Below are 15,287 nucleotides of genomic sequence, written 5' to 3'. Positions count from 1 at the left end.
GCAAACCCAACACATACCATAACCCCAAGAACACCATCCCCAGTGAAACATGGTGGTTGCAGCATGATGCTGTGGGGGATGTTTTTCAGTAGTAGGGACTGGTAAACTGTTTCGAGTCGAGGGAAATATGAATGGTGCTAATTACAGGGATATTCTTGAACAAAACCTGTTTCAGTCTGCCTTTGATTTGAGACTGGGACGGAGGTTCACCTTCCAGCAGGACGATGACACGAAGCATACTGCTAAAGCTACACTCCAGTGGTTTATGAGGAAACATTTAAATGTGTTGGACTGGCCTACTCAAAGCCAAGATCTCAATCCAATTGAGAATCTCAGGTTAGACTTGAAGATTGCGGTTCACAAGGGGAAACCATCCAATATGAAGGACTGGAGCAGTTTTGCTATGAGGAATGGGCAAAAATCCCAGTGGCAAGCTCAGACTTACCCAAAGCGACTTGCAGCTCTTATTGCCGCAAAAGGTGGCTCTACAAAAGTACTGACTTTAGGGGTGGTGAATAGTTATGCACGCTGAAGTTTTCAGTTATTTTGACCTAATTGTTGTTTGTTTCACAATAACTAAATGATGCAAACCTTCAAACAATCCAATTTCAAAAATTACAGGTTGTGAGGCAACAAAACATGAAAAATGCAAAGGCGAGCAATACTTTAGCAAGGCACTGTATTATAGTTTTATTAATGCCGTGGGTTTTTTATTCACTTAGTTTATGAGAACTTGTCCAGGGAACATACAGGATGTGTTTTTGTAATATTATATACAAAACCATAAGCTTTTACTTAGATTATTCAAACATCAACATTTCCAAAAGTCCATGATAATACAACTTTAGATAATACTAGTGCTTAGCGGTTTGAGGCTTCGGGTAAGACTATAAAATGTGTCATGTGTCTGTTCTCCATACCATCATATATAGCCTCCAAAAATACGGTTTAATCATTTCAGACAAACTAGATCCAGTGGTAGGGAATTTAGACTAATATCTAGAGGGCTAGGGATATATCGTTCTGATTATTAACACATGACTATGTACTATGCAGACAGAGGAAGTGAAGGAAAAGGTAAAATATAAACAAAAAATAGAACTCAAACTTACGAATGCATTCGCAAATTAGTGTTTAACTATTCCCTGTAAAAAATAGAAAAACAAAAACATTTTGGAGTTAGTTTTCAACTATCAGTGAATTCAAAATAAATTCCCCAACGTAAGCACAAGAACTTGTACTGCATAAGCAAGCATCTTTTAAAAACAGGGCATACGCTAGGTTTCCAGAAACCAAGTGCTCGGTAAACTAAAGAAATGATGCCTGCATGACCAAAGAAAAAAGTAGATTTATGATTCTGCAAGGTAAACTGGGTTCCACAGGGATAACATTGGGTGTAGAGTCTGATCTTGATCTGAGGCACCAACAGGCTAAAAGCTTTGACTGTTCCCAAGATGCAAAACGCCGCCGCCTCCTCTATAACCCCACCTCATGGCACTGTGAGCTCAGTTCCGTTAACCAGTTCAATGCAGTAGCGCAGAGGTTCTCAAACTTGGTCCTCGTGGGCCCACACAGTGCATGTTTTGCAGGTAACCCAGCAGGTGCACAGGTGTATTAATTACTCACTGACATTTTAAAAGGTCCACAGGTGGAGCTAATTATTTCACTTGTGATTCTGTGAGGAGACCTGCAAAACATGCACTGTGTGGGCCCACGAGGACCAAGTTTGAGAACCTCTGCAGTAGCAGGTAAAAAGATGACAGCCGTTAGTAGCCACATACAGCACATTTTCACAACAGGAGAAGGTATTAGCGGCTAATGCCATACAAACCCAAAGAATCCAAGTGCGTTAGGGTAGGCGTCCTGGGAACCCAGGGTACCTCGCAGAAAGATTTAACAAAGGTAAGTTCTTACCATAAATCTCCTTCTCTGCAGCGTGGTACACGGTATCCGTTCACATGGTCGACCATGTTATGGTCAACAGTCATTGGGTCGACCACTATTGGTCGACATTGACATGTTCGACATGGACACATGGTCGACACATGAAAATGGTCGACACATGAAAAGTCGACATGAGTTTAACTTTTTTTTCTTTTGGGGAACTTTCATACTTTATGATCCACGTGGACTACGATTGGAACGGTAATCTGTGCCAAGCGAAGCGGTAGCGGAGCGAAGGCACCATGCCCGAAGCATGGCGAGCAAAGAGAGCCATGCGAGGGGACGCGGTGCACTAATTGGGATTCCCAGTCACTTTACGCAAAAAACCACCCAAAAAACTCATGTCGACCTTTTCATGTGTCGACCATGTCAATGTCGACCAATAGTGGTCGACCTAATGACTGTCGACCATAACATGGTCGACCATTCATACCGGAACAGTGGTACACTGGGGTTCCAGAGGGATAACATCGGGCTGTCCTCAAGCAATTCCTCATGGGAGGGGACGCACTATAGCAGGCACAAGAACACTGCGTCAAAAGGAGGCATCCTGGGAGGCGGAAGTATCAAAAGCATAGATCCTTATGAATGTGTTCACCGAGGACCATACAGCCGCCTTGCAGAATGGTTCAAAGGTTGCACCACGGCGGGCCGCCCAAGAAGGTCCAACAGTCCGAGTAGAATAGGCTTTGAAGGTAGCAGGAGCTGGAAGGCCAGCCTGTACATAAGCATGTGCAATCACCATTCTAATCCATCTGGCCAAGGTCTGCTTGTTAGTAAGCCAGCCACATTTGTGAAAACCAAAAAGGACAAAGAGAATCAGATCTCCTAATAGAAGCCGTCCTCTTCACATAGATACGGAGAGCCCATACCACATCCAAAGACCGCTCTTTGGAGGATAGACCTGGAGAGGTAAAAGGCCGGAACCACAATCTCTTGGTTAAGGTGGAAAGATGACACCACCTTAGGGAGAGAACCAGGGCGAGTTCTAAGAACCGCACGGTCACAGTGAAAAATCAGAAAGGGTGACTGACGGGACAAGGCACCCAAGTCTGAAACCTGTCTAGCAGAGGCAATAGCCAGCAGAAACAAGACCTTAAGAGTAAGCCATTTAAGGTCTACAGTCTCAAGAGGCTCAAACGGAGACTCTTGTAAGGCATCCAGAACAACCGACAAATCCCAAGGAGCCACAAGCGGGACATAGGGAGGCTGAATCCATAGAACACCCTGAGTGAAGGTATGATCAGGCAGAGTCGCAATTTTTCTCTGAAACCAAATCGACAAGGCAGAAATACGAACCTTGAGGGAGGCCAGACGAAAGGTCTAAGTCCAGGCCCTGTTGCAGAAAAGCCAAGAGTTTGGCGGTACTGAACTTGTATGCAACATAATTGTTCGTTGCACACCGCTTCCCAGTTTAGGACCCCCGGAATGAACATTGCCGATATGGCTGGCAGATGGCGTTTCACCCAACGCAGAATCTTTGACACTTCGATCAGTGCTTTGCGGCTTCGGGTGCCACCTTGATGATTTATGTATGCCACCGTGGTGGCGTTGTCTGACTGTACCTGAACAGGACTGTTCTGTACCAGAGGCAGGGCTAGTTTCAACGCACTGAACACTGACCGCAATTCCAGAATGTTTATCAGGAGGATAGATTCCTCCCTGGTCCACCGACACTGAAGAGAGTGTTGCTCCAACACCGTGCCCCAACCCCGCAGACTGGCATCCATCGTCAGAAGGACCCAGTTGGAGATCCAGAATGAACAACTCCTGCTCCGCTGATGGTCCTGCAGCCACCAAGTCAGTGACAGACGGACCTCCGGAGTCAAGGATATCATGTGAGACCTGATCCGGTTAGGCAGGCCATCACACTCTGAGAGAATTAACCTCTGCAGAGGGCAGGAATTAAATTGAGCGTACTCCACCATGTAGAAAGCAGACACCATGAGGCCTAGTACTTGCATCAGAGTGAATTGACACACGTGGACGAGAGAGGAAGCATCTTATCTTGTCCTGAAGCTTCAAGACCTTCTCCGGAGACAACAACCACCGCTGGTTGTGGGTGTCCAATAGTGCTCCCAGGTGCACCATGCCCTGAGCAGTAACCAGGGAAGACTTGTTCCATTTGAAGAGCCACCTGTGGGATTGCAGGAATTGGACCGTCATGTCTAGGTGACGAAGGAGAACCTCTGGGGAGTTCGCCAGGATCAAGTCGTCAAGATATGGCAGGATCCTGATACCCTAACAGCGGAGTAGGGCCGTCATGACCGCCATGACCTTGGTGAATACTCGAGGAGCAGAGGTCAGACCAAAAGACAAGGCCTGGAATTGAAAATGTAGGTTGTTAATAGCAAACCGCAGGTATTGCTGATGCAACACTGCAATAGGTATATGCAGGTAAGCATCCAGTATATCCGGGGATACCATGTAGTCCTTGGGCTCCATGGCCAGAATAGAGCGAAGAGTTTCCACACAGAATTTGGAAACTTTCACAAACTTGTTCAGAGACTTCAGGTCGAGAATGGCCAAGATCATCCATTCGGTTTCGGGACTAGGAACAGCGTTGAATAGTACCCACTGCCTCTCTGAGCCAGAGACACCGGCACTACCACTCCCGTATCCAGGAGGGATTGTCCCACCAGATGCAGAATTTTTGCTTTTACTGGATCTGAAGGGATGTTTGTTGAGCAAAACTGGCGAGGTGGACATTTCTTGAAAGATGGCGTATCCGTGAGTAACAACTTCCCTTACCCAGGCGTTTAAAGTGGTCAGTAACCATACCTAAGCAAACCGTAGAAGTTGGAATCCCACCCTGGGATCCCCCAGAGTGAGGCCTGCCCAGTTATTGCTGCAGGCTTGTCTGTTTTGGCATCTGGCTGACGGGCAGCCCAGGCACGTTAAGGTTTGGGCTTAGTGGATTTGGAAGTGCGAGCCTGTTTCGAGTGCGCCTGACCCTTTGCTTGCTCTTCCTGGAGGTTGAAAGGAACGAAAGGAAGTACTCTAAGCCTTCGGGGCTGGAGGAGTAGTACAATGCGGACATGCAGTCTTAGCAGACGCTAAGTCAGCGATAATCTTGAGATCTTCCCCAAAAAGATTGTTTCCACAAAAAGGGATTACCTCCAAGGTATTTTTCAAGTCCAGATCTACCAACCAGGACCGCAACCATAAGATCCGGTGAGCCAAAATAGACGCCTTGGCTTTACAGAGGTGGCATTGCCCAGCAGTCCCAGATCAGCGCAGCTGTGTGTAATGGCGCCCAAACGCAGAGAGAGAGCGAGAGATGCAGCTCTAGGGCGGAAACATTAGCAGTAAATGGCACCCTGGGGCTACAGGTCAGAGCCAGATCCCCTTGCTGGACTTCCCCACCGGGTATTGCGGGCTGTATAGAAACAAATTACTAAAATCCAACCTGTGCCCTTGCCCTGGTGGTCTAGTGGGGTCCCTGAACGGCCAGTGTCGGTCTGCCTCCAAGAGACCGTGCCTGATCGCGGTTTGCAGCGGGTCCTGTCTGGGGAACCCTCTTACCTCCTCCTTGCAGCAGCCACGCGATCCCAGAGAGCAGCGGCGGTGTGTGCGCGCGCCCTAAGTAAGAGCCCCCCGCTGTAGTTACCCGGCATCCAGGGCGCAGGAGTGTACAGCGCCGCTGGGAAGTGAGGGAGCCGCAGCACGATGTGTCATAATGACATACAGCACTTTAAGTGCCTATGCTGTGGCTCTGAAGTCTTCTTTCTTCAATTGAAAGCTCTTTTTAGGGCTGCCTAGCGCAGAGGAGGCGGTACTGTGTATCTTGGGAACAGTCAAAGCTTTTAGCCTGTTGGTGCCTCGGATCAAGATCCAACTCTACACCCGATGTTATCCCTGTGGAACCCCAGGGTACCCCGCTGCAGAAAATATCTAAAAGGTAGACCCCATTGGAACCAGATCTTTTGGAGAAAGAAAAATAAATAAATAAATACCAAGGAAATGTAAAATAGAACTCAACCTTCACTAAACATCCATTCAGAAATGTGCAAAAGAAAATCTATCCAGTAGAAAATAATAACAGATAAGCAGATATGTGAAGGTATTTTTATGTTTAATACATCTGAAAAAGTATGCATATACAAAGAACTGAAACATGAAACAAAGCATTGGTTCAACACTAATGAGTCTACAAGTTATTAATTTGGGAAAATGGAATATATTTCCTAAATATTAAAAATAAATCTGGGGAAAAAAAAAAAAGTGGGTTTGGTAAAATCCTTGTTAACACTGGTGTCTACATTTTTTTTTTATTTATTTTTTTTACACTATTTAGACTGGAATCCTATCCTGAGAATTCATAGGTATATTTGCATGCAAAATACATAAAAAGGGGCAATATTCTGACTGGTCCCTTACTTGTCAAACTAGAAGGAAAAATTTTTTTTTAAGAAAAACAAAAAGATATAGCACTCCCCTTCTTTACAACAAACTCTTGGGCATTAATAAATTTGACCAGGGTTTCAAGCAACGTGCATTTATTAGTAGAAAAATAAAATTAAAATCAAAAGGGAGAAAAAAAAAAAAAAAAAAAAAAAAAAGAATATTGGTGGATGGTGAGGGGGTGGTGGTAAGAAATCAGGATTAGACAAAATATTGGCCAAAAAATATGTACGCTGCTTTGAAAGGTGCCAGTGACCAAAATGATCTTTCAGCAGAAAAGGAATTAAAGTAACCTGTTAGAATATCAAACTGATCAGTGGATGATTTCAGTTGAATCGTTTGCAACAATCCCTGAACAGTGGTCATGGAAGGAAAGGAAATACCCTCCACCTAACTAGTTCAGCAACAGAGCAGAAAAAAATCTTGCATGGGCCACGTAGGTAGGTCTCTGGTTGTGTACCTATACATAAATATAGCAGGTATGCGAGCCTCAATCTAGCTGGCCTACTCTGTGGTTACGCAAGGAGGAATTCCCCATGTCTTACCACTTTTACGAAAGATATGGGCTAATAAAACACATTTAAAATTAGTCTGTTATTTATAAAGCATGCCTTGTTCTTAATATAAGACATTAGAAACTGTAAATGCATATAAAAAAAACAAAAAAAAACCAACTGTTTTTCCTTTTTTTTCTGTAGGAACACTACTGTTCAACTAATCTTATATGGACTTATTTTTCAGACCTTGCCCAGTGCCTGCGGGTTGATGAATGTAGGGCCTTGTCATTATTGCAATATTTATTTACTTTAAGTTTACATTTAATCTTTAGTTTGATTTAAACTTTTTTGTTTGACGCCGACACCAGCTTTGGAGAAAAGGGGACCACTGACGAGTGTTCATAGAAGCACACACTTGCGTTTCTTCTTGGGCTCAGGAGGCTCCAATGCGGCCAATATCGCCTCGTCAAATACATTCTTTAGGCCTTTCTGGAAAGGGTCAAAGAGAGAGAGATGGGCAATCTCATTTTAGCTTTTTATCACAAAAATATTGAAAAAAAATAAAAAATGTCCAAAGTTAACACCACCTTAAACATATCAAATAAATGCAGTATGTTCTCCAGCACTCCCAACGTGTACCTTGTTAAACCAGTTTTAATTCTAGGTTAAGTCCAATATTATCAAATAGCGCAAGTGTACTTATGTGTTGCGAGAAGTCAGAGGCCACAACAGATTTGAACTTAAATATATTTTCGGAATGGGTTAGCGGACAACAGCAATACTCATGTCAATGAATAAACACCAAGCAGAACCTATTAGGAAGTAGTCCAGAAGACTGAGGACAGAGTCAAGTGAAGGAAATACTGGCAGAGTCTCTCCTTGCGTATATTTGAAACGTCCTTGCTTGAAAATCAGTTCACGTTTGTGTTTCTCCTCGATCGCGTCCTCAATAGTGTTCAGTATAAGAAATGACTTAGAAGCTGCACACCCAACACAGATGGAGACTTAAAAGTATGTGGAAGGGGCACCAACAGCCATTTATACAAGTATAAAAGATATTTTACAGAGCAAATAAAAAAGAAAAGAAAAGAAAAAACCTCTCCCAGTCACACCTGCCAAAATCTACACACCCTATGCATGGTCACCAAGTTAAAAAAAACAAAAAAAAAAAACTTTGCCTAATGTTACAGTATTAAAACAGGGATTACGTTACTTTATCATAACAGAGCTATACGACACTATTCACTATAATGCACAGTGCGACGATTGGCACATTTGAGAAGGGTTCTAACAGACCCATACCAACTGAGTAAAATCACTAGGAATTTTTTTTTTAAATCATTCACATTTACTGTAACACTTACATATGTTCAAACTACACCAAGACCCTCCAGCATGATCATGATATAAGTCTAATTACATTTAGCCTATAATACGTCAGAGGTTAAAGTGTACCGTTCACCTACACACAAGTTGAGACAGACAATTTGTGAACTTTGTTAAATCGGTACACTATGAACAATTGTGTCTTTGACATTACAAATTCCTTGTGAAGAAATAACCGTCTTTCTCATGAAAACTGGTTCAGTGCACAACATGGCAGCCCACGCTGTAAGCATGTGACTGGGACACTACCAATTTACGGATTTCAGTTACTAAAAAAGACAATCTTCAGTACTAACAGAAAAATACACATTTCACCTTTTTACAAAAACACTTCATTTTAGAGCAGATATTCTTTATTTATTAGATGTGAAAATGTTTAGGCAACCCAAGAAACAGTTAAGAGAGTCCAATTTTTGCCTAGTAATCATTAAAGCAGGAAAACGAATGTAGGTCAGGTTGGGGTTTTTAAGGAAAGACGCACAGGTTTTTTCAAGATCTTGCTTTTATTATTTTTTGTATTATTGTTTTTGTTCTTGTTAGATTGAATTGCTACAATAGATGGAGATAGTAAGCAACATCAAGAGGGGGGAGGGGGGTCGGGGGGGGGGGGGGGGAGGAGGAAACGGTTAAACAGTTTAGAATATACAGCACTTCCTTTTTGGCTGAGTTTCCGGAGGCTCCAGGGCAGCTAGGATAGCCTCATCAAACACATTCTTCAGACCTCTCTACAAGACAGATGGAAGGAAAGAAAAGAGCAGCCAGGTTAGAGGGTTAGAAAGAAATTAACAGCAGATAAAAGGAACAAAAGAAAAAAAAGAAACAAAAGCACTTAGGAAAGTTAGCTGAGTTCACAGCAGTAATTCCTAATCACCAGATATATGGCAAAGAAAAAAAAATGCTATTGTTAGTATGGTTAGAGAATACAAATAGAGGGTTGGGGTGAGGAGGGTGACACTAGGTAATCCCTCCTCCAATTTACAGAACATGACGCTTCCCACACATGGGCACGTTTTTGGCCGCAGAAGGCATATTTGTAGGTCAATTACTGTAAGGTCATCAGCCGAACACTAAACAGTCAGCAATTTACGGTTTAACAATTAGCCACCTCCACTGAAGTGGGAGCACACTCCTTGGAATCACTAAGGTGAATCTGGTCACCAGTATTACCAACCAGAGGCATGAACAGATGTCACTGTGTAAAAAAATAGGAATTTAAGACCTACTGGTAATTCCTGTTCTCGTAGACTCGTGGATACTTGGGTAACTTTAGTACCATGGGGTATAGATCAAGTCCATTGGAGGCTTACCCTTTAAAAAAAAAATCAATAGTGTGCTGGCTCCTCCCCTCTATGCCCCTCGAGGAGACGAACATACCATGAGAGACGGAATAACATTAAAGCAATGAGGCAATGAACCAACACACAACAGAAAGAAGAATAGCAGAGCACGCCCGAACAGAGGAGAGCAACGCTAACCATACAAGTACAACAACGTTAATCAAACATGGAACTGGGACCGCAAGAGCAGAACCAACCAAGAACACTTGCAACCAAGTAAGCAGGAAAACAAAGCACTGAGGCGGGCGCCCAGTATCCACTACGGACTACGGGAAAAGGAATTACCGGTAGGTATTAAATTCCTATTTTCTTTAACGTCCTAGTGGATACTGGGGTAACTTTAGTACCATGGGGAAGTCCCAAAGCTTCCAGAATGGGCGGCAGAGTGCTGAGACCCCTGCAAAACCGCCTGACCAAACTGAAGATGAACTCTGGCCAAGGTGTCGAACCTATAGAACTTAAACGTGTATGAACCAGACCATGTAGCTGCATGGCACAACTGTGTGGCCGGGCAGCCGCCCAGGGAGAACCCACTGACCTTGTGAAGTGGGCCTGGACAGAACTAGTCAGTGGCAACACTGCCGAGGAATAGGCCTGTTGGATAGTCAATCTGAGCCAACAAGCAATTGACTGCTTAGAAGTAGGACATCCAATTTCGGTAGCATCATAAAGAGCAACAGCGAGTCAAACTTCCTTTGTCGAGCTGTCCTTTTGACGTAAATCCTCAAAGCCCTCACCACATCCAAGGACTTTGGAGCAACAGACTGATCAGACAGTACCAGCACCACTATCTGTTGATTAATGCGAAAGGCCGAAACCACAGTCGGCAAACACTGCGGGCGAGTCCAGAACTCCATCCTATCCTCATGAAATATCAAATACGGGCACTTACAAAATAAGGCCCCCAATTCTGACACACGCCTAGCAGAGGCTAGAGCCAGCAACATGACAGTCTTCCAGGTAAGATATTCCAAGTCCTCCTTGTGTAAAGGTTGAAACCAGTCTGACTGGAGAAAAGTTAAGACCACAGAGAGATCCCACGGAGCAGTGGGAGGGACAAAGGGCAGTTGAATGCGAAAAACACCCTTCAGGAAAGTCTCTACTTCCGGTAGGACCGCCAGTTGTCTCTGGAAGAAGATAGAGAGAGCCGAAATCTGAACCTTGATAGAGCCTAACTGTAGGCCCATATCCACCCATGCTTGCAGGAAGAGCAGAAACTTCACAGGAGGATATTTTCTACCCTCACACCAAGAAACGCAAGTCTTCCAGATGCGGTAGTAATGTTTTGACGCAACCACCTTACAGACCTGGACCGCAGTGGAAATAACCTTAGATGGGATACCTTTTCTGGTTAGAATCTTCCGCTCAACTTCCAAGCCGTCAAACGTGGTCACAGTAAGTCTGGAGACGAACGGACCATGCTGCAGAAGGTCCTTGCGAAGCAGCAGAGGCCAGGGTCCTCCAGAGACAGGGTCAGGAGGTCTGCATACCAGGCCCGTCGAGGCAAATCCGGGGCAAACAGAATTGCCTGAACTCCCCTTTTTGAGTCTTTATACAACTCTTGGATTGAGAGAGATTGGAGGAAACGGGTATACACACTGGTAAGACCACGGCGCCTACAGAGCGTCCATTGCTGCAGCCTGCGGATCTCTCGTCCTGGAACAGTAACGGTGAAACTTCTTGTGGAGACGAGAAGCCATGAGGTCTATCTGTGGATAGCCCCACCGGTGAACCAGTTGTTGAAACACCTGAGGGTGAAGGCCCCATTCCCCCGGATGGAGGTCGTGCCTGCTGAGAAAGTTAGCTTCCCAGTTGTCCTCTCCTGGAATGAATATGGCAGAGATGGCTCTTGCATTGGCTTCCGCCCAGAGGAGAATTTGCGACACTTCTCGCATGGCGGCCCTGCTTTTTGCTCCTCCATGTCGGTTTATGTACGCCACTGCCGCGGCGTTGTCAGACTGCACCTTGATGGATTGATCTCGGAGACTATAGGAGGCTTACAGAAGACCATTGTAAATCGTCCTGAGTTCCAGAACATTTATCAGGAGTGCAGATTCCTGCCTCGACCACTTCCCCTGGAACTGAGCCCCATGGGTCACAGCCCCCCAACCTCGGATGCTGGCATCCGTTGTCAGTAGGGATGTGGTTTATTAGGTCGACATGGAAAAGGGTCGACATGGGTTTGACTGTTTTTGGTGTCTTTCTTCGAAAAGTGACCGGGAAACTCAATTAGTGCACCGCTTCGCTCGCCATGCTTCGGGCAGGTTAATAGTCCCAATCGTTGTCCACGTGGATCACAAAGTAAGAAAAAATAAAAAATATTTAAGAAAACAAAAATTGTGAAAAACTCACGTCGGCCTTTTTGCATGTGGACCTAATGACCATGTGGACCTAGTGACCATGTCGACCTTCAGTGGTCGACCAAATGCATGTCGACCTAACGACGGCATCCGTTAGTAGAACCCAAGATTGGGAAGCAAAACTCCGACCCTCCACGAGGTGAGAGACTTGTAGCCACCGTAACAGGGAGATCCGTGCTTTTGGCGACAGAGTAACCCTCTTGATGCATGTGCAGGTAAAACCCCGACCACTTGAACAGCAGATCCAGCTGGAACAGATGTGCATAGAATCTGCTGTACTGGATTGCCTCGTAGGAAGCTAACATCTTGCACAGTAGGCAGATGCAGAGATGAATTGAGTACAGATCGTACCATGGCCTGGATAGTCAGGGCCTTGTCCAGTGGAAGGAAGACCTTCTGAGATGCAGTGTCCAGTATCATTCCGAGGAATTGAATTCTCTGAGACCGGTCCATGTGCGATTTCTGAATAATTCATGATCCAACTATGTTCTGTAAGAAGGTGCGTGGCCAAGTCAAGGCCGTGTATCAGACGCTCCTTGGACACCGCCTTTTTCAGGAGATCGTTCAAGTATGGTACTATGTTGACAACCATCCTGCGTAGTTGCAGCATCATCTCTGCCATGACCTTCGTGAACACCCGTGGAGCTGTTGAGAGACCAATGGGCAAGGCCGGGATCTATAGGTGGTGGTCCATTATGGCAAACCGGAGGTAAGCTTGATGAGGATGCCATATCAGGATATGTACGAAGGCATCCCTGATATCCAGAGACATCAGGAATCACTCCTCCTCCAGACCGGAAATCACCGCTCTAAGGGACTCCATCTTGAACTTGAACACACATAGATATGGGTTCAGAGATTTTAGGTTCAGGATGAGCTGCTCCAAACCGTCCATTTTCGGTATAACTAACAGACTGTAGTAAAAACCCCTGCTATGCAACAGAGGCGGCACTGGGACCACAAACCCCATTTGTACCAGTTTTTGAATGGTGACCTGCAAGGTAACCCTTGCTAAGGGTGAAGCTGGTAAGCTTGACTTGAAGAATCTGATGGAGGTGGTGCCTGAAATTCTAATCGGTAACCCAGGGATAGGAGGTCCTTCACCCAAGGACCCCGACAAGACTGCCCACACATGGGTGAAGTGATGAAGATGAGCACATACCTGAAAGCCGCCTTGCTGCTGAGGCCAACGGTCATGCGGAGGGCTTAGTGGAGGAGGATCCAGAGGCCTGATCCAGCAGCTGCTGGTTTACAGTACTTACCACGATTTCCTCTAGCAGCATTTCAGGCACCTCTGGCTCTGCCTCTGAATTTGGCCACACAAAAGGACTGCAGAGAAGGCCCAGTGTATGGACATCTAGCAGGAGGCGCAGCGGATGGTAGATATGTAGACTTACCTGCCATTGCCTGGGAGATCCACCTGTTCAGTTCATCACCAAACAAGGCCTCCCCTATTAAGGGAACATTCTCCACCCCTTTGAGTCGGCATCCGCCGACCATTGTCGCAGCCATAGAGCCTTGTGGGCCGAAACAGCCGTAGCACGGCCATTGATGAGACATAATTCCCTAACTGCCCCACTTTGTAGCATCATGTATATGACGCAGAAGAGTCATGATCTCATCTTGAAGCAGAGTGTCAAAACTCCATACAATATTCTCAGACCAATTTACCATGGCTCTGGAGATCCAGCCGCAAGCTGTAGTGGGCCTTTGTGCCACTCCTACTGCAGTATAAATTGACTTGAGTGTAGTCTCACTCTTGCAGTCAGCTGAGTCTTTGATAGAGATAGCTTCAAGTACAGGCAGTACAATTTTACGTGACAACCTGGATACAGAGGGGGTCTACAGACGGGGGATGTTCCCACACCTTCCTATCATTGAGAGGGAAAGGAAATTAATTAATTAACCGTTTAGGGGTTTGAAACCTTTTATCAGGATTAACCCACGCTCTTTTAAGCTAGGGTATCCAATTCCTTAGAGACAAGAAACGTGGCAGAGGATTTAGGCTTTAAATTAAAATATAAGACCTCCTCTGGCTCCACTTCCTTGTCTGGTATGTTGAGGACATCACTAATAGCATAAATGAGGGCCTCAACCCCATGAGACAGGGAATTATCATTGTCCCCTTCATCCTGCTCCAGTAGTTCAGAGTCTCAGACTGGAGTACTTGTGGAAGCGTGCGTTTATGACAGACCAACAGAGAGGAAAGGAAATTAATTAATTAACCGTTTAGGGGTTTGAAACCTTTTATCAGGATTAACCCACGCTCTTTTAAGCTAGGGTATCCAATTCCTTAGAGACAAGAAACGTGGCAGAGGATTTAGGCTTTAAATTAAAATATAAGACCTCCTCTGGCTCCACTTCCTTGTCTGGTATGTTGAGGACATCACTAATAGCATAAATGAGGGCCTCAACCCCATGAGACAGGGAATTATCATTGTCCCCTTCATCCTGCTCCAGTAGTTCAGAGTCTCAGACTGGAGTACTTGTGGAAGCGTGCGTTTATGACAGACCAACAGAGAGGGCTGAGGAGCCTGTCTGTGGTCATGAGCCTTAACCCAAAAAATCTAGAGACTGCTTAAGGTTTGGTCTTTCCTGTCTGGCAGTAGCTAACTCTGTATTAATATTTGTAATCATGGTTTGGAATGAATCTAACCACTCAGGTTCCTGTATGCTACTACCTTGAGAAGGCATAGAGCACTGGGCACAAAGGGGGAACCCCCCCGGAGAAGGTGTAAACTTAGTGTTACATAATGGACACAGCTTTTTTCCCCAGAAATTTTGCAGAACTTTTGAAAACACACAGTGCAGTGACAACACAGAGTGAAACAGCACACTAGCCCCAGACAGCCAGCATGGAGTGACAGAGGAAAGGAACCAGAACACAATACCTCAGACAGAGCAGTGCCCTGCTAGGTATTTACATATAGATCGATTGATTGTGTGTATTTAACAGCAGTTTTTAGTGCTGTATATGCTCTCCCCCCTCACTATATTGGTCCCTGGATGATTCAGTGGGTCTCTGTGGAGGAGCAGTGTTCAGCGTGCAGCCAGGCAGTCAACAGCAGCTGTAATGGTGCCTTTTAGCCTCTGGTCCCGCTCTCCGGGAACCCCTGCCCCTTCAATGGCGCGCAGTCCCTCATTGATTATACTGGCCAAGAAGTGTGTTTTCTGTGTGCAAAAAGACCCAAAAGACCCCTTTTATACCAGCACCAGTGTGGGTTCTGCAGCGGGCCCCGCAGCTCAGTGATCACTGTGCCCTTATGTCGCCATTTTTACCAAAGAACCGCTAACCGGGACCCCCGGTGTAACACTCACCGCACAGAGTCTGCTTCAGCATCTGTTAGGCGTGGTGGCAT

At 45.4% G+C, this 15,287-nt stretch overlaps 1 protein-coding gene across 2 annotated transcripts in view; it reads right to left on the bottom strand.

Moving 5' to 3' along the window:
• Positions 1-6,000: 6,000 nt before the first annotated feature.
• The window catches only part of CDC42 (cell division cycle 42), a 208,867-nt gene continuing 199,580 nt past the window's right edge, over positions 6,001-15,287 (bottom strand). The window contains exon 6 of one of the 2 annotated variants that reach the window (XM_063942958.1): positions 6,001-7,334. In XM_063942958.1, the coding sequence (XP_063799028.1) occupies positions 7,245-7,334 (90 nt within the window). In that variant the 3' untranslated portion in view covers positions 6,001-7,244. Of the gene's footprint in view, positions 7,335-7,575; positions 8,957-15,287 lie in introns of those variants that run through there. The other variant, XM_063942959.1, reaches the window with a different exon arrangement.

Source organism: Pseudophryne corroboree, chromosome 10 (genome assembly GCF_028390025.1).
Source record: "Pseudophryne corroboree isolate aPseCor3 chromosome 10, aPseCor3.hap2, whole genome shotgun sequence".
Lineage (NCBI taxonomy): Eukaryota > Metazoa > Chordata > Amphibia > Anura > Myobatrachidae > Pseudophryne > Pseudophryne corroboree.
The sequence above is the reverse complement of the archived record's forward strand: the minus strand, read 5'-3'. Positions and strand labels throughout refer to the sequence as shown.